Here is a 24062-nt window from a genome sequence, read left to right on the forward strand (position 1 = left end):
GTTGCATAATACCTGTGTGAAGTGACGGATCCAGGATTTTGGGTGAGGGTTAGTGTAATTTAACGATTCTATCGAATATTAAAAAGAACAAGTGAACAACCTTGAAGTACTCTAATAAAAAAGGAAATTATAATTGTCTACGACGAGTTCTCATATTTTGGAACGGTTTACAATCAATCACACCAACAGTTCTAAAAGGAAAGTTATGGTTTTGTGGTTGGCAAGGTCCTCTATCAATATATAATCTCCTAACAAAATTTCGGTCATCTTTCTAGCACATCTTAGTACGGAGTATAGTAAAATGAGGGTATGGATTGAAGAAATGTCTTGTGAGGCCATGTTCCTTGTAAACTCCGATTTGATTTCTATGAATGGTTAAATGGTGTGTGTTTTCTCGTCAAAAAGAAAAAAATCTCGGTCATCTTTATATGAAAATCACTCATATTTCACCTGTTTCCCCGTTCTTGAGGGAGATTCATAACATCAATTTCGGTTATTCTTTAATATGAGATGGGACTTGAGACCTAGTATTTGAAATAGCTCCAAATTCTAGGGCAACCTCTTCATTTTGAGATGGAGGTTTTGTTGGCTTGGTTGAGTTGGAGAAACATTTGGATTTGTAAATCAACTTGATTTTGGCATTTTGCATTAGGTGCTCCTTTCAATTCGACATTCTTGTGTTGTTTGCTCTTCATAATTTCCAATTACATTAATATAGCATTTCCTTAATCTTATAGCCAATATACCTAATTCAACATTAGAAACTATTGGAATGATTATTTCCTTGAGTGAGTCAATGCCATAATGGCACGTTAATATACAAGGCTAACAGAATCCTTAATAATAGGAAACTCACTAAACTAGGCAATACAAAGATATACATAGCTGTACATAAATCAAGGGAATATTTACATAGTCTAACACACCCCCGCAGTGGCAGCGGGATGAGGCAGGACGCTGAGACTGGAACGAAACTCCTCAAAAAGAGGTCGGGGAAGACCTTTGGTGAAAATGTCAGCATATTGGAAGCGAGAGGGTACATGAAGGACACGAACAAGGCCTTTGGCAACCTTTTCGCGAACAAAGTGGATATCCATCTCAATGTGTTTAGTGCGCTGATGTTGAACGGGATTACCAGAGAGGTAAACCGCACTGACATTGTCGCAATAAACAAGAGTAGCACGGCGCACGGGACAGTGAAGCTCCAAAAGAAGATTGCGTAGCCAACATGTTTCAGCAACGACATTGGCTACACCACGATACTCAGATTCGGCACTGGAGCGAGAAAGGGTAGCCTGGCGTTTAGAGGACCATGAGATGAGATTGTCACCATAAAACACACAATAACCCGAGGTGGATCGGCGAGTGTCAGGACACCCGCCCCAGTCAGCGTCAGTATAAGAGACCAGACGCGTGGAGGGTGAGGAGTAGAGATGCAGACCCATATGTAATGTACCCTGGACGTACCTGAGAATACGTTTCAGAGCATGAAGGTGAGGCTCCCGTGGATCATGCATAAAGAGGCATATCTGCTGAACAGCATAAGAGATGTCGGGCCTGGTGAAGGTAAGATACTGAAGAGCACCTGCCAAACTTCGATAGAGAGTGGGATCAGAGACAGCGGGACCAGATGAGGCGCTGAGTTTGGCCTGAGTGTCAACTGGAGTGGCCGAGGGTTTACATGAAGACATTTGAGCACGAGCCAAAATTTCCTCAGCATACTTTCGTTGGGATAGAAACAGACCACCTGCCATGTTAGTAACTGAAATGCCAAGAAAATAACTCAACGGACCGAGATCAGTCATAGCAAACTCGGCGCTAAGCCGGGACATGATAGAAATACGAAGAGTGTCCGAGGAGGCAGCCAAAATAATGTCGTCCACATATAGAAGTAGGTAAGCAACATCAGTACCATGACGATATATAAACAGAGAGTGATCAGATTGGCTATGGTGAAACCCAATAGAAGAGAGATATGTGGCAAACCGCTGATACCAAGCCCTCGGGGCTTGTTTAAGACCATATAGAGATTTTCGAAGACGACATACATAGTCAGGATGAGCAGTGTCTCGAAAACCGGGCGGCTGATGCATATATACTGTTTCCTGCAGGTGGCCATGTAAAAATGCATTTTTAACATCTAGCTGATGAATGGGCCAGGACTTACTTAGAGCCAAAGATAGAACAGTGCGAATGGTGGCAGGCTTGACCACAGGACTGAATGTCTCCTCACAATCAATACCAACCTGCTGAGACCTGCCATTAGCAACAAGACGGGCTTTGTGCCGCTCAAGAGAACCGTCAGAACGAAATTTATGTTTAAATAACCACATACATCGAACAACATTCACGTCAACAGGACGGGGAACAAGCTCCCACGTCTCATTTTTAATTAGAGCATGATATTCGTCAGTCATGGCCAACTTCCAATTCGGGTCACGGAGGGCAAGAAGGGGGGAGCTGGGAATGGGAGAGGGAGAGGATGTGGAGGCAGAGAGATTGAGAATCTGCTTGGGCTTGAAAATGCCACGGCTGGCCCGAGTGCGATGAATAGGGGACGGGGAAGGAGAAGTGGGGGGAGTAGGAGGAAGCTGCGGACCGGGACGGGGAGATGTAGGTGGCGGGGATGGGAGCTGGTGGTTTGCGGGCGGGGAAGGTGGAGAGGGGGACAAGGGAGCGGTGGTGGAGGGGGAATGTGCAGGTGGGGGGGTGGTTTGGGCCGTGTCATGAATGCGGGTGGGGGAGGGATGTATGGGTGAGGTAGGTGGGGTAGTGGGCTGGGCTGTGGTAGTAGGGGGGGGGAGTGATGGGCTGATCGTGTATGGGGGGGTTAATATGGGGCTGGGCTGTGTTTGTAGGGGGGGTAGGAATGGGCTGATCTGGGATGGGGTTAGTAGTAGCGGTAGTGGGCTGGGTAGGAGGAGAGTGGGGAGTGGGTTGGGCATGCGGGTGAGATGGGTGGGAAGTGGATGTAGGAGGCGTGGGATTGGGCTGTGAGGGAAAGTCAAGAAAATTGTAAGTGTCAGATTGTGGCTTATGGAGAGAAGCAAAGGGGTAAACTTCTTCATTGAAAGTGACATGACGGGAGATTATAATTTTGTTAGAACTGAGATCAAGACACTTATAGCCACGGTGATTGGAAGGAAAACCAAGAAAGACACAAGGGAGGGAGCGAGCTTGAAGTTTGTTGATAGAAGAGGAAGGAAGATGAGGGTAACAGAGGCACCCAAAAGTGCGGAGATGGGTGTAAGAGGGGGAGCGATGGTAGAGAATTTGAGTGGGAGAGAGATAAGAGATGATTTTGCTAGGGAGAATGTTGTGGAGATAGGTAGCCATGAGAAGGGCGTGAGGCCAGAAGGAAGGAGGAACGGAAGCATGAAGGAGAAGAGTGCGAACTATATTATTGATAGAGCGAATTTTGCGTTCGGCTTTGCCGTTTTGGGAAGAGGTGTAGGGACAAGAAAAACGAAAATACATGCCATGTTGCGCACATTGTTTTTGGAAGGGGGAGTTATCAAATTCACGTCCATTGTCACATTGGAAACTTTTAATATTGCATTCAAATTGAGTGTGAACAAATTGACGGAAATGAATGAAAGTGGAGAGAACTTGCGATTTATTATGAAGTGGAAATGTCCATAGAAAATTAGTGAAATCATCCAAAAACACTACATAATAACGATGACCAGATGAACTCAAAGTAGGGGAAGTCCAAAGGTCACTATGAATAATATCAAACGGCGCAACAGTTTTATTATTAGAAGGGGAAAAGGGTAACTTAATATGTTTACCAATTTGACAACCATGACAAAAGGACATATTATTGTGAGTACAAGATATCAAATTATTGGAAGTAAGAGATTTAAAAACGGGAGCTCCAGGATGGCCAAGACGGTTGTGCCAAGTGGTGGTGGAGAGGGCGGCAAAAGCAGGAGAATTGTGTGGAGGAGCTGGAGAGAGGGGGTAGAGATCCCCCGAGCTATCACATCTCATAAGAATAGTCCCCGTCCGAAGGTCCTTCACATGAAAACCAAACGGATCAAATTCGACAGAAACATTATTATCAGTTGTGAATTTGCGAACAGAGATGAGATTTTTAATTATTTGAGGGGCATGCAGGACATGGTTAAGGGAAAGGGGAGCAGAGGAGGTAGAAATAAGAGTGTTACCATGACCAAGAACGGGAATTGAGTTACCATTACCAACAAAAATATTTTTAATATTGCTCGAATTAAAATAAGACGTAAGAATACCTGATTCGCCTGTCATGTGAGAAGTTGCACCGGTGTCCATGTACCAGCTATCATCAGGCGGGCTTAAGGTCATGGTGTGGAGAGCAGTATCAATATCCGTAGCGGTGTAGTCATGACTCGGCTCAGTAAGGACCGCATAGGCATGCGCGGGCCGCGGACCGAGAACCCCTGGACCAGGTGAAGGACGCTGCGTGGGTCGCACAGCAGTGACTGGATATGGGCATGGGGCTGATGCCCATGAGCTAGGCGGCCCATACAAAGGAGGGGGATATCCCCAAGGCCCGTAAGGGTAGTAGGCAGGAGGAGGATACCTGGGCGACTGAAGAGCTTGGCGACCACGACCACGCCCCCTGCTGCCTCCTCTGTGATTGCTGCCGCCACGGCCACCCCGCCCGCGGCCACGGGAGGGGCTGTTAGAGTGGTGGCGAGGATTAGCGGACGTGGAGCTATCCGGCGAGGGTTCATCAGAATGTTCGGCAGAATCGGCCGAGGCTATTAGAACGTTGGCAGACGTCCCAATTTGTTGAGATTTTCGGGTTTCTTCAAGAATAAGCATGGAACGGGCCTTATAGAAGGGGGGAAGAGGATCGCTTTGTTGAATAAAGGAAGCGACATGGTCATAAGCATCTGTGAGCCCAGCAACGAGTTGTAAAACAAGACGTTGATTAGAAACCGGCGAGCCAACACCGGCCAATTGATCAGAGAGCATTTTCAACTTTTGACAGTAGGCCGAAACGTTTTTAAAATTCTCCAGATTTGTATGAGAGAATTGGTTTTCAAGGTAAACTGCACGAGAGTGCTTGTTATCTTGGAATATGTCGCGAAGACGTTCCCATGCTTGTTGAGCCGTAGAGCCGGGTTCGAGGATGGTGAGCATAAGGTCCTCAGTAATAGTGCCATAGATCCATTGAAGAACAATGGCATCTAAGCGTCCCCATAATTCCTTGTCAGTGATAGTTGGTGGTTCGGCCGGAGGAATTATATGATCAAGAACTTGATTGGCACGAGCCGTGATTTTAAACAGTTCGGCCCAAGATGAATAATGAACATTTTCGAGGTTGAGGGTGAGAGGGAGATGTTGTTTAATGTTGAGAGTGAAGGCCGAGTGATAGGTGTTCTTGTCGGCAGCCATGGAAGGCAGACGAGGGGGGACGAACGGCTAACAGAAGAAGAAAGAAAGAGAGAAAAAGGAGAGAGTTGACCTAGGCTACTGATACCATATTGGAATGATTATTTCCTTGAGTGAGTCAATGCCATAATGGCACGTTAATATACAAGGCTAACAGAATCCTTAATAATAGGAAACTCACTAAACTAGGCAATACAAAGATATACATAGCTGTACATAAATCAAGGGAATATTTACATAGTCTAACAGAAACAACTTACTTCACAAATACGTAGTGCATAACATCACATCTATACTCATAAAAAGAATAGTTCACTAAGAATTCACACAAATTCAAATACACTAACAATTTCACACAGATTATATTTCACTAACAAATCGCAATTCACGCAAAGTAATAGCTCACTAACAATTTACAAAATTAACAATTCATACAATTAAAATTCACTAACAATTGTCGTTGGAAGGAACGACGGAGAGAGGAGTTGCCGGCGAAAAAACGACGGAGATGACAGTAGAAAGTCGGAAGAAGGGAGGAGTTCAGTTCAATTCGGTTCAGCTTTGGACAATACTTTTACTGTCACATATCACTATTCATTTCAGTTCAGTTCAATTCAGTTCAATTCAGCTGTTTTATGCCGGAGAGAACATGCCCTAGTCCTTTCTCTATGTTTCTATATTTTTAAGATTCATTTAAATCAATGGACAAAATTAGCCTATAAAAATAAAGGTTAGGATTTGAATAGTTATAAATGGTTACAATTTTGTTGTAGCTATTGAATAAATATCATTGTACATACCTATGTTACTCAGACACGTATTGAATGTTTACTCGAATACGGGTGTCCAAGTATCCAACTCAGATATTTTGTAAAAAAAGTCAAAGTTTTTAGTTTAAAATGAAGTATCCAAGTGAAATGTCGTGTCGGACACGATACAAGGTAAAGGAAGGTGTCGGAGGAACACTGGTGCATACATGGACTCAAAGTCCGTGCAAGCAGGCAGTACTGTGTTGGTTAATCCCTTTCCAAACACATTTTACCCTTATAGTGATGCAATAGATTGGTAGAAAGACCACACAAAAGTTCAAAAGGACTGCAGATTTTGTTCATTTATACTAAATCATCAAAGTTGCTCCTAAGACATATCAGTATGGTTCACCAACATGTCAACAAGAATCAGAATAGCGCAATAATACGATGATCTGAGACTCTAAAACCTTCTATATATACTAGACAGTTAAACTTGGCCCCTTATTATTTTAGTTCTCAATCAATCAGAATTCAGAGGTCAGTTCACTGGGCAATAGAACCACTGCCAGCAGTATCAGTCAGAGTGGCAAGCCAAGTAGGTGGCAGCATCCCAGTTTGCTCGTGTACCGTCTTCAGAAGTGGAGGCAGCATGCTATAGACCTCGGCGACATCTCTCATGGACCCTCCAGACCCACTTCCACCCTCCAAGGTAGCCCCACCAGACCCTGATGACCAGATACTGATCTTCGGCTGCATACCCTGAACAGCTTGAGCATTGATCCTCGCCATCTCTTGGAATGTTCCTGAATTGATCATCATGTAGTCCCTTAATGAAGCATAGTTTCCATCAAGAGCCTTGAGAAGGGTACTGAGGTAGAATCCTTGCGCTTGAGCAAGGGCCACAATTCCTTCAGCCTCTTTCTTCTTGCTGTAAAGGTCTGCATCAGCTGCTTGCTGGCGAGTGTAGAACGCAGCCTCTGCTGTTGCCTTCTCTGCCTCGGCTTGCTGTTGCTTCTCATACAGATTTGCATCTGCTTCTCTTTGGTTGTTGTATAGGTTTCGGTTTGCTTCTTGGACCTGTCAATCAAAACTTTGCATATTAAGTCCAAAATGAACTCTGATGATGAAGTGCTAGCTAGTATAACTATAACTCTGCCCTCCAATAACAGTATGCAAACAGCGAAATCCAGTATAAGTAAGATCAATCACTTGTAGCATTCTTCTAGTGCATTAAAAGTCATCAATAAATTTCTGAATGAATCACTTCTTCACAGGAGTTAATGACTGCTAAAATTGTGTTTTACATAGTGATGACTTATTCATCAGGTTTCAACTAGAAGAAACGCATTCGATCAGTAAAGTTGAATACTATAGCATGTAATTTTCTTAGTTCCACAATAGCCTGTAAGTTATCTTACAATACTTCTGAAACAAATTTTAGAGATGAATCTAAAACAATATAGACTGAGAGTCAATACAACCCAAAAGAAAACAGAGGATTTTTTCTGTAGAATCAAAATTTCTAAACTATGTTGCATGAAACTGGGAAATAGAAAAGCTAAACATGTTGTACACAAGCAGAAAATCATGAATGTGAACTTGATAAAAAGCTAAACATACTTCACCTAGATAATGACAACCATTAGCATCAGTATATAGTGAATCGAACTAAGTAGGAAAAACAGAACGTTCAACGATATAATCAACAAAAATTAGCGAAAACTGATTAGAAATTATTACCTTAATGTCATACTCAACAGTGGCCTTACTAAGGAGGTCAGCCCTGAGTTTCTCAGTCCTAGTGAGAGCATTTTTCTTTTCCACCTCGACCTGTAGCTCGGCCTCTCTAATAGAAACTTCCTGCTTAGCTTCAACCTCAGCTAGGTGCGCGGCCTTAGACCACCCGGCTTTCTGTGCAGCAAGCTCAGCAACTGCTTTTGCAACATCAGCATCCTTCTGATTCTCAAATATCTTAACCTCACTCTTAACCTTGACTTCTTCCTTCTTGCTTTCTCCATCTCTTTTTGTGGATATGATCTTGGTTTCTGCATCGATTTTCGCTGCATTTTGTGCAGTTTGTCCTTGCCTTAGCTTTGCCCCTATCTCTCCCTTCATCTTGGCCTCTGCAACATCCACCTTGACATACAAACAGAATCAGTTTTCAATCTTAATTTCCCAAGATAAGTAATGATCATAGATCATAATATTTCCAAAATCATTATTATGTTACCTAGGCTAATAAATTTCTGGCTTAACATAGGAAACATTATTGTTGCATGCAGGGAAAATCATAGCCTCTACATTCTCCCTAATATCCTATTTTTGAATGGAAAAATCCCCTAACTATTAATCATTTCTTTGCCAAATCTTGAGCTATATCCAGTAAGATGTACAAGTGTGGAGAGTAATTGTGTTAACCTGTTGTAGGTTAACTGACATTCAATATATATAGTGTTTTATACAGGCCTATGACTAGTTACAGAAGCCTCAAATTTTAGTTTTCAATTCCATATAAGTACAAAAATTACACCCAAATCATGTAACAAAAATTACCTCATAAAACCAAAAATCATAATAGAAAAAAAAGGTGTGTACCTTAGCTTGATTAGCAGCTTCCATCTGAGTCTTCTGACCCAGATAAGAAAAATACTCATGACCACGAACATCAACAAGTTGTTTAATATTAGCATTATATATAATAAGTCCAAATTGATTTAACTCCAACTGCACCTTATCAAAAACTTCCTTCTTAAAATCTTTAGTCCCCTTAAAGATTTCTTCCATTGTCATGGAAGCAGCAAGAACACGAGTTTCGCCCTCGATAATACCTTGTACAAGTTCATTAACATGGTTAGAGGACATGTCATGTGGTGCCATGAGCTTAGCATACAGCACAAGGCTATCATCGTCGTCGACGCGAGGGCCTATAGTGAACACAGCAGGCAGCAAGAATGGTAACTTCTCAGCACTCATGGCTTGCACCTCAAAGGTGTAGTTAACAGGTGACACATTCACACGTACATAACGTTGGCCTGGATGAATAAGTGCTTTTTTCGCTAGTTTGATATCTGGGATATTCCATCCTGTTATGGCTAGATATTCAGATGGACCAGCAACTCTGTATAATGGAATTATCATGCTTCTAAATCTTAAACTTTTGTGTATGTGTTTTTCTATGCCTTAGTTTTTGTGTTAATACTTAATAGTGAGGGTTTGGTTTTTAAGCTAACTTTAAGCTGTTTTGGTTGTTGTGATCATGCATTAATATAGGAGGATTAAGTCGGTTCAGAACTTCAGATCCGATAAATATGTGCATGTTCCTGAGTTTAATGCATGGTAATTTTTCTTTTGAATGGGATTTTTACTTTTTATGATGGGTGAGATTGTGTTAATTATTTAGAGGGTCAAAGATTGAGATATTGTACATACTTGAAAATTAATACTGAGATTGATTGATATATTTCTTTAATATGGAAACTAATTGTCATCAATAGAATCGAAAAATGACTCACTTTGGCTTAAAAATGGAACTTATATAGCTCAATAATTATAATAAGTGATCTAAATTGAACCTAACTCAAACAATTAATTTTTTAAAAAATATTTTGGGATCTTGTTAGATACATCTGGTTGTTTACTTTTCCCATACTTTCATGCTATAATTTTTTTTTAAAAAAAAAAAACACAATTTCGGATCTTGTTTAGATACATCTAGTTGTGTACTTTTTAGAAATCTAATTTTCAAAAACATTAAACTAAACACATTTTGTAATAATTATAAGTCATTCGTCATACACCCGGGTGTACCATGCATATCGTACACCAAAATCTAATTTTCGCTCATTTGGAACTCTCCTTTTTAGTACATTTTGCTCATTTGAATTATTTCAATGTGAGCTTTGACAATAAAAAAAAATGGTGTTCTCATTACAAAGATAACTCATATACAAAATTAAACACAAATAATACAAACTCCAAAAAAAATTCAGTTTTTTCGTGATGACTTAGATATACAATTTTATCAATTATAGTTACTTTAAAAATAATTAATACAAAAAAAAAACTTTTTCAATCAACTTGATGGAGTTGTGAATTAGTTTGGAAAAATGATTAATTATAGATTTTGGTGTATTATATATAAACTTAATCATATAAGGGTTTATATAAGAGTCTTCATGTATATTTTAAATCGATTTAATGAAATAAAAGCAAGGACTTCGAATTTCAAAAGTATTGTGTTACGAGATAAATCGTAGATTTGGTGAGTAAAATAGATATTAGTCTAATATGAATATCGTATGAAATTGATGAAAATGAGAAGTAGAACTGGAACAACCATGTGACGAGAAATGATAAGTTTATTGTGGGACAAAAAAATAAGTCACGCTACTAATATTTAAATAACAACCTAATGTGTGCAGATTGAAAATCCATTACTCCTTTGTGTTGTTTGGTTAAATCAAAGAACACATTTAGAATCTATTATTAAAGGAAATATATGGATATATCAATTCTCAGTATGTAGATGGTAGCCGACGAATATGAATTTCCAAGAGTTTGTGGTATGTGGTTATATTATCCTCGAGTAAAACTAATCAAACAATATTTACATCATTAGTAGTATCAAATGCATCATCATTATATTCCGATCTGAAACCTTTAATTAAATTATAATTGATAATAATTTTGTAATTAATAGGTTCACGTATCGAATTGGAGTTTATAAACCCACCCATTACTAAACAACTTGTTGTTAGGACAACCTAATGACTTAAATAGTTTGAATCATCAGCACTAATCTGCTAATTTTTCGTTGGAATGCTAAATTAAATATCGTCTCAAAACTTCTTAAAATCGCTCCAAATTCATCAAACATTTCCAACTTTACTCTTCCTTTTTTTACTTTTCTTTTCCCAAACCACCACCTCTTGTCACCACAACCCCGACTGTCACCACCTCCAGCCCCATTGCCACATCCTCCACCACCTAAATTTCGATTTTTTTTAGTTAAAGGGTGGAACGTCCGACCAGGTAATTCCACCCATGGTCCAAACGTCTAGTCTAGACGTTTGGGCCATGGGCACCGTCCTGGTTGGACATTCCTCTCCTTTAAAAAAAATTTGAAATCTTTTTAGTTAAAGGGCGAACGTCCAATCAGGACGTTCCACCCATATCTCGAACGCCTGTCCTGGACGTTTGGGCCATGGGTAGTACGTCCTATCTAACGTTCCTCCCATAGTCCGAATTAAAATCAATTTTTAAGAGGTAGGTGGTGGCAGATGACCGTGAGGGTGGAAAGATAAGGGATAAAATAGTAAATTAAAAGTAAATCCGAAACAATTTTAAGAAATTTTGGGACGATCGGGTTTAGGCCTTAGGGCCAACTCTACTCGAGTTTTTGATTGCTTCTTTAGTTCTTTCGTACAAAATGTCAAAATCCCATGACGCACCGACGACTACAAAGTTGATTATTGATTGATTCATTCATCGCCAGTTCTTTACTTCTGTTGTTCATCGCTCAATCTTCTGAGGTATATAATCGTACTTATTAATTCCATTTCTCTTTCCTATTTATCAATCTACTCTTGAAATTCAATTGTGTTCGCTTACATAGTTGCAATTTTTGCGGTTATTGCTTTGAATAATCTCTGTTAAGTTATTTTGGGTGTTAATGGTTTATTTATTTACTGAACAGCTGAACTCACAACATGTGAAGTTAAATACGTGCAAAACAAATTTTCACCTTGCTTTTTTTTAACTAAATAATTTCCCCAAATTAGCTTCCCACAATAATTAAATTAGCAGAACTTTGAATTTTACCCTTTTCAGTTTCTAGTGGTGGGGAGGAAGTTAAAATTTGTAGATTGTCCCATTTGGTTTAATATTCAAGGGTGACTTTCAGGCTTATAAGTTAAGCACTTCACTATGAATTTTGACTAGATTAGGACTTAGGAGCATATGTGATGGGTTTCAAAATATATACCGCAAGTGCACGGTGTTTGTTTAGCAGAAATTGGCAAATACAGGTCAATCCATAGGGAGAGGAGTTCTTTAGATTTATGCTCAATTATTTAAGGGTTAGGACTTAGGAGCGTATGCCGTAGCTAAGGTTTTGGATTTGGATGTGAATTGGTTTTGCTGAGAAAGCTATCTTTGGCCTATAATGGTTTTGCTGATGTTTGGAATATACTTTTGTTTAGATTGCTACTATAGGTGAAATTGATAGGTATGGGTGTTAATGAAAAGTAAACTTTTGAGGGGGTGTTTGGTTCACTAGTTTTAGGTATGAAGTATGGGTTTGGAATGAACAAAACCCATACCTAGTGTTTGTTTAACTTATTTCTAAATTTTAAACCCATACCTCAAACCTATAAGGTATGGGGTTTAGAAACCCATGGGGGGAGGTGGGTATGGCTCATACCTTACCTCTAGGTATCAAATAAAAGAAGATTTTTCATTCCTAAATGAAACCAAACACAAGGTATTAAGTATCAAGTTCCAAACCCATACCACCTTGGTTTCATTCCTGATTCCAAACCTATACCATTATATGAACCAAACGCCCTCTGATTGATTCGAAAATATTTACTTAATTTGTGTGGTGAACTAAATTGTTTGTTGCTACCATATTGTGTTTGTTGTTTGGAGTTAGGTATGGAGATCAAATCACAAGATATCAAAGCGTTTATGAGTGAGCGACCGCTAGGTAGGGAAGACACGTTTGGGAAAACATTCCTTGGTCGCATTCCTTCAAACAATTCTTATGGACTCGACGAGATGGATGTGGCGATCAGAGTGTCGCACCCTAGAAAAGAAGACCAAGAAGAGAATTTTCAGATGCAGTTTAAAGTATGTTTTGTCTTCATGAATTGTTTTGGATCTTTTCTTCTGTCTAAATTCTTTATTTGACTAGATGCATTTGTTCTCAACTACTATAGTAATGTTACTTCTACAAGAGGGTCGTTTCAGCTAGTATAAGTTGGATAGGCACAGACTATGATCTGTTTCAATTTACAATGGTTGAGGAAGAATTTAAGAAAATGGTTTTTCCTATATACTTATTACTCATGTTTCTTAGTTCGCGTATGTGTTTTGCTGTAGGAAACTGTTTCAATGATAGTTGAAGACTGGAGTTTGATGATCACATTATGCTACCAGTCCCTCTGTGTACCTGCAACCATTATCCTTTCACCACCCTCCTCACCAGCAACATCACCACTCTTCTGATCGTGCACCCTTTCTGCCCTTTAATATTTATATCTATCTAGTTATTTACTCTTCGTCTTGCCTCTCCTATGTATTCTTCTATCTTCTCTGACAACAAGATCTGCATGGATCTGATTTTCTGTATCAGAACGTTTAGTTTGTGCTTCTTTTAGACTTTGTCGCATATTTTATCATGCATCAGTATCTCTAGCTGCAGTTAGCCTTGTAGAGACAACTAATTGTCACAAGAGTACTAAAAGGGATGAGAGGTGTAGAAACTAGAAAGAGATTGGAATAGACGCGCTGTAGATGGAAAAAGTGAAACTGGGTTTGCCAGCTTTCAGTTGTAAGTAAATGCTCCCTCATTCCTATAATATAGTGCTTGTTTGCTTTTTAAACAGTCTCTAAGGTGTATATTTGACCTTCAATATCTTCAATTCCGTATTAATAAAAAAATACAAAAAGTTGATATAATGAAAGTATACATTGAGGCGAACATAACAAGATCCTAGTTGAGTTTGTTTTTTTTATATATTAATGAGAATATTTGGTCAAAGATTTTAAAAACAGAGAGAAACAAGCACTATATTATTAGCAAATTATCTATTCCTGAAGTATAGTAGAAAAACAACTTGTGCTTATTAGCGGCGACCAACTTTTAGATAGTTCTTCTGCTTGTAACTTCAGATCTTTCTGGCTGTTTAGACACCACTTCTGATTTTCTCAGTATATAATTTCTGCTTGTGACAATTGAAAGCATGCTGAAGTTGATAATCTCATTTATTTGAGCTTCTATTTTTGTTTCCCAGTACTCTCATCAAGTGTTTAGGTTTATTAAAAGTAAGATTACAGAGACCCCACCGCAAAAAAAAAAGGGAAACATAACATGAGTGCTTGAACGAGGATACTGGGCTGGGGAGATGAGAGTACAACCAACTTCCCCAAGCTCGCTTCTTAATTAGCGTCTTGAGCGTCAACTTGGTCCCTAATAATTGAGCCTCAAAAATGTGCGTTCTGTCTTTGCCTTGCAACTTAACTGAAGTCTGAAACTTCATGCTATGGTTCAGTTAAGATGGGATATAATGGAAGTGAAGGATTTTCTCTTATTGTGCAACTATATAGGAACAATTAAACAAACACTTATGAAGAATGATATGCTCATTTGTTCATTCAGATTACTTTCTTAGAGATTTTTCTCGCACTACTTTACTATTTTAGATTACCTTTTTGTCAAGATTGCCATTCTGAGCTTTTTATAATATACTCTCTATGTACCTCTTTATAGTTTAATTCGATTCTTATTGCTTCATAATACTTGTCACTTAATAATGCTAATGATATACTGAATGTAAATCTTAAGGGAGTCTAGAGTAATACTCCTAGAAGTTTACTTATGCTAAATGATGAATAGAAAGAAAGGAGATCATGAAGATAGGCGGACGACTTTACTTATCAGGAACTTCTCTTTTACTTTTAGATAGAAGATGACTTATCAGGATAGATTGAATGGGAAGCTCTACTGGATGTTCGGTAGTGGGAGAGTAGGGGATTCAATTTAGAATATTAATGCACTTTTACTCGTCTTTTTAGAATGCAAATTCAATATTGAGCAAATCCTTAATACATGTGTTGAAAAGAAATGAAAGGGAGCATTTGATTTCTACATATGTTAAATTTATTTATGTTGAAACTTGAAAGTTGGCATTTGGTTTCTTCTTTCACTAAACTTCGGCATTGATGCTAATATGTTATTTCTTGGTACTGTGATCTGCAGAATGAAATGAAGTTGGGCACTCTTCGACATAGGAATATCATTGGTCTGGTTGGATTTTCTGAGACGAAGGAGAACTTTTACCTTGTATATGAAATGGTTCTAGCCAGGCCATTATCAGAAGTTGTTGAAGGTCAGTTGCTTGTTTGCTTTCACCAAATGCTTTATGCTTGTATCTTTGAACTAGTTTGATGGTTTAGGGCACTGGTTAGCTATATGCACAATTGCACGTCCTTTTCATTTTTGGTTCATTAATGAAAAAGATGATCTCCCTTTCCCCCTGAAAATCGTTATTATTTCCCCAGACGCTCCTGGCTTCTGTAACTAGTTCTCTCTTGCTCTGTGTTTTCTCTCCATTTTTCTTCTATCGGGTTATGAATATGATCTATAAGGCCATTTTAAGCAGGAATGTTGGGTAATTTCTGTGGATCACATCTTGAATCATGAGTATGATATGTTTGATGTGATTTAAGCTTAGCAAAGGCAAGCACAAAGGGAACTTAGTTAGAGTTCATCTTCTCCTTTGAAATTGAGTTATGTCTTCGTTTATTTTTTTTGATAAATGACAAAGTTAATCTAATCTGTCTACCGCAATTGTATATTTGTACCAACAAATATTTGAAATTAATTTTTGCAAGCAGGATTGACATGGGAGCAAGCATTGAAGGTTCTAAAAGGAACTGTTTCCGGGTTGGCTTTTCTTCATAGCCATCCCGAAGGACCATTTGTGCATTCCAACATCTGTACAAACAACATTCTTGTCAGTAAGGTATCATCTTTTGGGGATATGAATTTGAATAATTTGTACGTGGTACTTTTGTGGCTTCTTGTATGTCTTGAATCTTGATATGCCAACAGTGTGCATTTTACTTTTTTAACTGCCATCCACCTTTTTTTAACTAATCAGACCCTTGTCTACCAATTTTCAGGACTTCATGCCTAAAATTGTTGATTTTAGGTATTGTGTAGTAGAGGGGCAAAGAACCACCTATGATAATCCTAGATATTATCCTTCAAAGCAAGAAGGTATGTCTATTAGTTTATTTAGGGTGATGAAATGAAGTGTAGAACTAGATCCTATGTTTTCCAATTCTCATCACTTGTCTCTCTTTTATATCGACAAAAGGGGTCGCTACTGTCAAGGCGGATATATTTGCATTTGGACTTCTTGCCCTACAGCTGATTACCAAGGACGGCAGGACAGCTTATGCGGTTGAGGAAGGTCTAGACATTTCTCTTCACCATATTCTTGATTTATATGTCCCCATGTTTAGAGAAAAGGGGAATCTTGTGCATGTGTCATATGGACAGGAGAAGGAATCAAGAAAATTAACAGAAATGATCTTCAATTGTTTGAAGAAAGATTCCGAGCTTGATTTGAAGAGTTTTCACAGAGATTTGGTTTTATTAAGCTTAGCTAAACAATGTTAATCATCTTTAACCGTTAGTCAGCTGTCTGTATATGTGAAATTGCCATTAGGGATGAGCAGTGGTGTGCAGAAAATATTGCAGATGTAGCAATAAAATTTACTCGACATGCAAATATTGCTGTTTTTGTGGCTCATCTATCACTTAGTAGACATCTCTGAAATAAGTTTCATTGTGAGCTTATTATTAGCTGACAAGCTTGGGTGAGCCTACTTAAATAATGAGACACTGAAACTAGCGATAAACTCCCTCAAAAAAAAAAGAAACTAGCGATAAACGGGTCGGATTTGGACTTGATTTTTATATGTGGGTTTCATTTTAGCTGGTTCATTTTTTGTTTAGGTCAACAGAAGATAATGAATTTTGGATATAGTTGGGGAAACTTGCATGAGGAAACCTGGTTTATACTAGTTCCTAGGTCCTTTTGACATTGGTCATAATAATGAACCTTGTATTTGCCGAATGTAACAAATAACTCAATCGCAGGGCCGTCTCATAAAATTAGGGGTTTTGTGCTAAATTAAATTATAAAAATTAAATTTTTTGGTGAATAGGAAGAAATGGGAGAGTCATTAAAGGTCTTTTTTTGGAGAATAGGAGGAGAAGAAATACCAATTAGGAATTTCTTAAGTTTGCATCCAAGTTCCAACATTATAATCTATAAAATTGGAAATGAATAGTTTGTAATTAGAGTTAGTTTTTTTTTTCCTCTTAGAAAGACAACTAATAGAATTAGGCCCCTTATATTTGGGGGTCCTGTACAATTGCTCACTCTGCATATTATCTTAGCCGCCTCTGCTCAATCCACACTGGAAAAAAAATATCATAAGAAAAAAATCATCGTGTTCTTATTATTGCACTAATATTCAGCTTTACAAGAATGAACAACCGAATTCAAGCCAAAATATTCTTAGGTAGGACTATAGAAGTACAAAACTATTGTAAAGTAATACAATTGTGATCAATAGACAGCAATAAACGAGTACAACATTATCACATATGACATTCACTTGGAATGCTCCAATTAAAATGTTGTAAATTTGTGTGATTTGCAGAGATATAACTCTTCCAATCCTCTAATGTAGTATTTAAGTCAGCTATTTTTCTATCTAACCCCACACAACAATTAGCATGCATGGTACATACCTTGTTAAAATCGTTGCTTGGTGCACAAAACCCACTAAAATGATCAGTATCCAAAAATCTTACTTTGACTCCAAGTTGTGTGAAATAAGGTTTATTTTTAATTCTGTTAAAAGCATCTTGCTCATGTAAACGAGGATATCTACGTCTTGAGGTTACCCAGAAATCATAGAATTTGATAGTCCGATTATTAGACCTGACAAACATAAATCCGACGTTGGGGTGGTTGTCCAAGTCAAATTGTTCGCCATTAAATTGATCACATGAAGTTTGGAAGTCTGAATCAGGTGTAAAATGTGGGAATGGATCTCGAAACCATACGATATCAGTATCCTGCATTTGAAAGAAAAAAAATATAGTTAAGTATTGACTTTTAATTATAAAAAAAAATAACATAATTGTTAGTACAAATGTTCTTTAATTTGGTCTTGTTAGAGTAATTCAGAATAATAATCTCATATAGGTGATTTGCCTTGCAAGAGGAATTGTACTACTTCTTTAGGTTAATAAATTTTACCACTTGTTAATGGTCGTATAGTGGAGCGAGAATTGATTTGCATTGGGTGGTGGGGAGGAGAAAATGTGCTAATATAATGTTTCCTCTAACTTGATTGATAAACAAGTTACCAATCCCCTATCTTAGAAGACAAAGCATTTATCTATGAAAGTTGAGATCATCACAAAATACACATAAATAGGTTTTGATATATACAGCTCTTAAAATTTCATATGATAATCGAATAAGTTCTCTAAAATAGAATAACCAATTTAAATTTTTTGACGTAGATATAGGTCGATCAATATAATTAATGATTACTTAATTTATTACTGAATATTTCCAACTTTAACTTCTTATAATAAGGAGTTGCATGCCATTTATTTATTCTTTTGTATTACTTTGACGAGTTTAATTATTTTAATGGCCCAATAGTACTAACGATTAGGGGTGTTCAAAAATATCCGATCCGAAAATCCGTCGATCCGAAATTTTGGATATCCAATCCGATTTTAAGATTTCAGATACTCCGGATCGGAAATCTGGAAAAAATTTCGGGTTTTTGGGTCTGATACGGATCGAATTTTTTCAAAAATGTCAACAACCCAATCCGAAAATTTCGGATCGGATTCAAATCGCAATTCCTCCGATCCGAAATTTTCGGATCGGATCCGATATCTGACATTGAATCCGATCCAAAATTTTCGGATCGGATCCGATATCTGACATTGAACAGCCCTACTAACTACTAATTCATTTGACTCTTAATTAAGTCAAGACCCTATTCCACCAAAGAAAAAGAAAGTCAAGACCTAGGACCACTCAAACAAACAAAAAAATCTCAAGCCCTAGGAGACATTTCATCCAAATACATGAGCCATTTCGTATATCTCAACTAAAAATGCATAAATTCCTAGCTAATAACATTACGCAAAGAATTAAATAGATAAGATTACCGTGATAAGGAAGTTATATCCCAAAGTCAATATGGTTTTCAAGAAAGCAACTCTTCTCCACACCATATCCAAATAAAGGGGTGTCATGAAGCTAGCTTGATGAGCCATTGTTGAGAATGCATTAGACTTGAGAAGATAACAATGGGAGACTAATGTCTGGCATCGATTATACGCGGCGTCGTCGGTGGCTACAACCAATAGATGATCAAGAAGATAAGCTGTATTGTTACCAATTCTGAAACTCTTTAGGAAGATATCAAATATGGAGTTTGGTGCTGCCCATGCCTCATTTAGATATGTCAATATCACTGTATTCTCCTTTGTTGAAGCTGCCTTTAGAACCTTTCTTAGTTCATAGTAATCATCATGGACCTTCAATTAAACAAAAATCATTAAAAGAGACGGTGTAATTTTAATATAAAAGTAGACATAGTCACTAAATGGATTAAACTAGTCGTCGAAAGAAATTAACCTAGTTACTATTGGACTAATTCTCTTTTTAATATCGGACTTATTATTGCTAATTTTAATTTAAAAGTAGGCGGTCTCTTACAAGTTACAAGACAAACTCTCAATTAAATTGAATTCACATATTGTTAATTGTACAAAATATTAGTTGTCTTAGGGCCTGTTCTCCCCAGCTTATTTTAAGTCCAGTCCAGTTCAGTTCAGTTCAGTTCGATTCAGTTCAATTCAGATCAGTTCAGTTCAGATCAGTTCAGATCAGTTCAGTTCAGCTCTTGACAATAATTTTACTCTCACATATCACTATTCATTTCAGTTCAGTTCAGTTCAATTCAGTTCAGATCAGATCAGTTCAGTTCAGTCCAGCTGTTTTATGCCGAAGAGAACAAACCCTTAGCTTACTATTCTTTCAAGAATGATAATAATTTGCGAAAAAAGTTAAAGAAACTTTTTGGTGTTAAACGGGTCAAGAAAAAATAATCACAACATGGTATAAAAGGAATACCTTAATTAATCACTTCTCCCTTTTTTTTTCTACTAACATTTTTTGCACGCTATGCGTGCGTGTCATCTTAATATTTTTTTTCTCAATTAGTTATTCATCAGTGTTATAAAAATATTGATTTGAATAGACATTTATAATAATTTTAATTTATTTAAATATATTTTTTCTTAAAACAATGTTTCATTGATTTTATTTACTTATATGTTCATCGTTATTGAAATATAGTGTAAACTAGATAAAAGATTGTGCTCAAATAAAGTGGCAGAATTTGATTTATATAATAGAGATTATCGAATAATAATTAATATTTAGGTTTTAAAATATTATCACCAATATAATTATTAATATGAAATTCAAGTTTTAATTTTTTCTTCTAATTGTGTCAATCAAGTCATATTGTCAATTTTAATTTTTTATCAGAGTTTTTCACACATATGTAAGAAGATAAAATCATTCTCCTTAATTTAATATTGAATTGAAATTTCAAATTCAATTCCATTATTAACTTGTTTAATATATATCTGTCAAAAAAAAAACTTGTTTAATATATATGACAAGTAGGAAGAAGAAAATATTATTTAATATAGAGTTTTTTTTGTCAGAAACAACCTTTTATCTTCACTTTTTTGCTGTGAAAAACAACCTTTTAATTTTTTTTGCAACTTAGAACCTTAAACCAAATTTTTTTGCGAAATGAAACCTTTTTCGATTTTCCGTCATTGATTGTTAAGTTCTACAAAAAAAAGTGACTATAAAAGGTTGTTTATGGCAATTTAAATTCATTAACAATATATTAGACTTTTTACAAAGAAGACACCATCTTCCTCCCCCTTCACTTATATAATAGAGATTAATATTTTTTAAATTATCTTCATCGGAATACTTAAAAGATTAGTTGAACACAAGAATTCCTTGTCTTTAGAATATTTTTTTTTAATATATAAGAGTCTTTAAAATTTCTTTTGTACAGTCTCCTAAAAATTTCTCATTCATTTCACCATATATTTTCTAAATATTTCTGTATCAAGGCAAAAATAAAGAATGCTTGGGAAAATGCATGAAAAATCGGGAATTGGGAGGAAAGCGTACATACATTGAAAGTGATTATTGAACACACAAATTGTGAAATCGCATAACAACAAAGTCAAAAAAAGTTTTCTCAAACTTTAGGCATTAAATTAAGATGAGATAGGGTTTCCTGTCAAAATAATAAAATAAAATGGAATAAAGTAAGGTACTAAAACGAAATTTCAGTAGACCTTAGGGCACCAACCTAAAATTTAATATTCCATCCGTTTTTTTTATTGTTCCTATGTATTACTCATCGGAAAATTTCAATATATTATTTCTATTTTTAAAGATATTTATTTTATAATTGCTTATGGAGAATACAAATTCCCTAATATAGTATTTCAGTTCAATTGAGCTATAATTTCAAAAATATTTTTGTTGTTACATTAATTTTAAATGTATTAAAAATTAGGGTTAAAATTAAATATATAATAACAATTGAAAATTAAAATATATAATCAACTTATGCAACTAGTTCTACCAACTAACTTGTCAGTTTCAGCTAACTTATAAGTTATTTCACCTTTTTCTCTAGCTATTGCGAAATTAAACCCACCTGATATTCTAATAATGTGAGACCACATATGTACGAGTACGATGTAACGAAATAACACTTTGGCTTGAATTTTTTTAAAAAAACCCCGCAATAAGTTTAATTCTTATAGAACTTCCAAAATTTGCTCAAAGGAGTATTTGTAGAACATTAATCTCACAAAATGAATCAGAAATCATGAAAACATAGCAAAACAAATTAAAATAGAGAAAACTTACTTGTTGTTGACCTTTATGTTGCGTTACTTTAAAATAATACTCACTCAAATCACGTAGTGAAGTAGAACCCCATTCATTCTTTAAACCTTTAAAATAATGAAAAGAAGGACATTTAAAACTAAGTGGGAAATCTCCAAATTTGTCGTATGAAACAATATGGTACAAGATGATAAACGTAAACGAACAAAACATCACAACATATGAATTTGTTAAAGAAACTAATGTATTGCTTGAATTCATCTTCATTGTTATCATGGCAACTCCCTCGTTAGTTTCAAGGAATTCTTAATATATATAATTAGAGAGGGAACTCATAAATGGGAATAAATCAGCAATCTTTTGTGTGGATACTTTAACCTTTTGAAGGTGTATCTTATGATTTTTTTAGCATAATTGTATATATATTTCTCTACTTAAGTTTGTTCAAAGATATTGATATAGTAAGGAACTATTTCGAAACTTCAACCATTAGCTTAAGCGTATGGTTGAGTTGATCTTTTGACATGGTATCAGAGCCAGCATAATATATAGGTCATGGGTTCAAATCTCATCCAGTCTTCTTTCGTGAGTGGAATATATAGTGTTAGATATGAATGACGATCAAACCAATTAATTAAAAAAAATATACAACTAAACCTACAAGATTTAGGGATAAAAGATTTAACACTATTTTGGTAATTGCTTATTTTGCTTTAGTATTATTTTTGGGTGCTAAACGGAAACATAATTTACAATACCATAAATATTTTTACAGTACGATTAATTTTACTTACACAATGCCATAATTTTATTTACGAACAACCCTTTATCTCTCTAATCTTACAACTTTTGACTCTCGATTCTATATATTATTTGTGAGATATCTTTAATTTAATAGCCAAACCCTCATTATTTCATTTGAAAAGCATATCAAGGCAGAAGCACCAAGAAATTATTTATATATAAGTGAGTTCATATGAGATTGCATATTTACGTGAGAAATGAGAATGAATGCTACGCGCTATAACTCTTATGAATAAGTGGTATAACTTAAAAAAAAATATTAGAAAAAAATTCAATTTTTTTTAATTGGCTCAAAATTTTTTAGGAGGGTATAACTCTAATGAATAAGTGTTGTAACTCTAATCCAATCATGTGGTTGAGATTTATTCGATTAGAGTTACAACACTTGTTCATTAGAGTTATATATATATATATATATATATAATATAACGCTCGAAATGAGAATGAATTTTATGCGCTATAACTCTTATGGATAAGTGATATAATTACTCTAATGAAAAAGTGATGTCACTAAAAAAAAAAAGAATATTAGAAAAAAAAATTAAAAAAAGATTTTTTTTGGTCTCAAAATTCTTTAGAAGGGTAACTCTAATGAACAAGTGTTGTAACTCTAACGAATCGTGTGGTTGAGATTTATTCTCATTTCTCATGTAAAGAGCATTCTCATGTGATCTTGCCTTTATATATACAAGAATTTTTTGCACGTGATGCGTGCTTGAATTTTTTTCGAAACAGAAACTCGATTTTTTTCGGCATAAGAGTCAAAATTTGAATATTAGACATATGAAGTATAATTGTTTTTAGTTGCAAAATTTGATTGGTTTAGTTTCTGTCACTTAAGTCTCACCATTATTTTTGTCTTTTTTTTTTTTTACTTTTCAAAGTTAAATTGCACGAACAAAATAGAAATTTTATTGAATTTATTTATGATTTCTAATATTATAATTTTTTAGTTGATTTTTGAATTAAGTACAATACTAACTTCTAAATTCTAAACACTATAAAAAAAGTAAATACAATTTTTTCCTTGTCTAACTTCTAAATTCTGATTTCACTACAAATACACCTCTATTTTTATCATGACCCACCATGAATTGTGAATGGTTCTTGAGAATATAGTGATTTGTAAGTAAATTTTTTTAAATGTTTTTGTATGTATTGACGTTCTAGGTTATTAGTTTTAGTTTGTATATTAATTTTAAGTTTTAATAAAGTTTCTCGATTATTTGAGTGATTTGCATGATTTTAACGTGATTTTCTCGATTGTATGAGTGATTTGTAAAGTTTTTTCTTTTAAGTGATTTGTGAGTGAATGTTGTAAATTAATTTTCGG

The 24062-nt window shown here is 35.9% G+C and overlaps 4 protein-coding genes across 5 annotated transcripts; 1 reads left to right on the forward strand and 3 right to left on the reverse strand.

Annotated features, from left to right (window-relative positions):
* Positions 1 to 3737: 3737 nt before the first annotated feature.
* Positions 3738 to 5502, reverse strand: LOC125493389 (uncharacterized). Its single transcript, XM_048636700.1, has 2 exons — positions 4254 to 5502; positions 3738 to 4017 (listed from the first exon to the last, which is right to left on the reverse strand). Exons 1-2 carry the CDS (start codon positions 5383 to 5385, stop codon positions 3983 to 3985), a joined length of 1167 nt encoding a protein of 388 aa, XP_048492657.1. The 5' UTR covers positions 5386 to 5502; the 3' UTR covers positions 3738 to 3982.
* Positions 5503 to 6600: 1098 nt separating this feature from the next.
* On the reverse strand, positions 6601 to 9481 carry LOC104904497 (flotillin-like protein 3). Its single transcript, XM_010692761.4, has 3 exons — positions 8730 to 9481; positions 7875 to 8270; positions 6601 to 7211 (listed from the first exon to the last, which is right to left on the reverse strand). Exons 1-3 carry the CDS (start codon positions 9270 to 9272, stop codon positions 6678 to 6680), a joined length of 1473 nt encoding a protein of 490 aa, XP_010691063.1. The 5' UTR covers positions 9273 to 9481; the 3' UTR covers positions 6601 to 6677.
* Positions 9482 to 11498: 2017 nt separating this feature from the next.
* Positions 11499 to 16675, forward strand: LOC104904498 (cysteine-rich receptor-like protein kinase 43). Of its 2 annotated transcripts, none has more exons than XM_010692762.4 (6): positions 11499 to 11665; positions 12787 to 12983; positions 15115 to 15244; positions 15753 to 15880; positions 16041 to 16137; positions 16238 to 16675. In XM_010692762.4, exons 2-6 carry the CDS (start codon positions 12789 to 12791, stop codon positions 16540 to 16542), a joined length of 855 nt encoding a protein of 284 aa, XP_010691064.1. In that variant the 5' UTR covers positions 11499 to 11665; positions 12787 to 12788; the 3' UTR covers positions 16543 to 16675. The 2 variants fall into 2 exon arrangements, with proteins under 2 accessions (XP_010691064.1, XP_048491977.1); XM_048636020.1 differs by lacking the exon at positions 11499 to 11665 and adding an exon at positions 11703 to 12360.
* A 771-nt stretch (positions 16676 to 17446) lies between these two features.
* LOC125493713 (uncharacterized protein At4g15970-like) lies at positions 17447 to 22023 on the reverse strand. Its single transcript, XM_057392293.1, has 3 exons — positions 22015 to 22023; positions 19135 to 19506; positions 17447 to 18015 (listed from the first exon to the last, which is right to left on the reverse strand). Exons 1-3 carry the CDS (start codon positions 22021 to 22023, stop codon positions 17533 to 17535), a joined length of 864 nt encoding a protein of 287 aa, XP_057248276.1. The 3' UTR covers positions 17447 to 17532.
* Positions 22024 to 24062: the final 2039 nt, after the last annotated feature.

Source organism: Beta vulgaris, chromosome 9, assembly GCF_026745355.1.
Source record: "Beta vulgaris subsp. vulgaris cultivar EL10 chromosome 9, EL10.2, whole genome shotgun sequence".
Classification (NCBI taxonomy): Eukaryota; Viridiplantae; Streptophyta; class Magnoliopsida; order Caryophyllales; family Amaranthaceae; genus Beta; species Beta vulgaris.

What these genes read in the sequence shown, in the direction of transcription:
- LOC125493713 (XM_057392293.1), bottom strand. An exon ending in GATATAACTTCCTTATCACG is followed by an intron (nt 18,016 to 19,134) that starts GTAATCTTATCT and finishes TTTCAAATGCAG; the next exon opens with GATACTGATATCGTATGGTT.
- LOC104904498 (XM_010692762.4), top strand. Translation starts at nt 12,789, where the DNA reads ATGGAGATCAAATCACAAGATATCAAAGCGTTTATGAGTGAGCGACCG. An exon ending in ATTTTCAGATGCAGTTTAAA is followed by an intron (nt 12,984 to 15,114) that starts GTATGTTTTGTC and finishes TGTGATCTGCAG; the next exon opens with AATGAAATGAAGTTGGGCAC. An exon ending in ATTATCAGAAGTTGTTGAAG is followed by an intron (nt 15,245 to 15,752) that starts GTCAGTTGCTTG and finishes TTTTGCAAGCAG; the next exon opens with GATTGACATGGGAGCAAGCA.
- LOC104904497 (XM_010692761.4), bottom strand. Translation starts at nt 9,272, where the DNA reads ATGATAATTCCATTATACAGAGTTGCTGGTCCATCTGAATATCTAGCC. An exon ending in AAGCTGCTAATCAAGCTAAG is followed by an intron (nt 8,271 to 8,729) that starts GTACACACCTTT and finishes TTGTATGTCAAG; the next exon opens with GTGGATGTTGCAGAGGCCAA. An exon ending in CTGTTGAGTATGACATTAAG is followed by an intron (nt 7,212 to 7,874) that starts GTAATAATTTCT and finishes TTTGATTGACAG; the next exon opens with GTCCAAGAAGCAAACCGAAA.
- LOC125493389 (XM_048636700.1), bottom strand. Translation starts at nt 5,385, where the DNA reads ATGGCTGCCGACAAGAACACCTATCACTCGGCCTTCACTCTCAACATT. An exon ending in TCACATGACAGGCGAATCAG is followed by an intron (nt 4,018 to 4,253) that starts GTATTCTTACGT and finishes TTTCATGTGAAG; the next exon opens with GACCTTCGGACGGGGACTAT.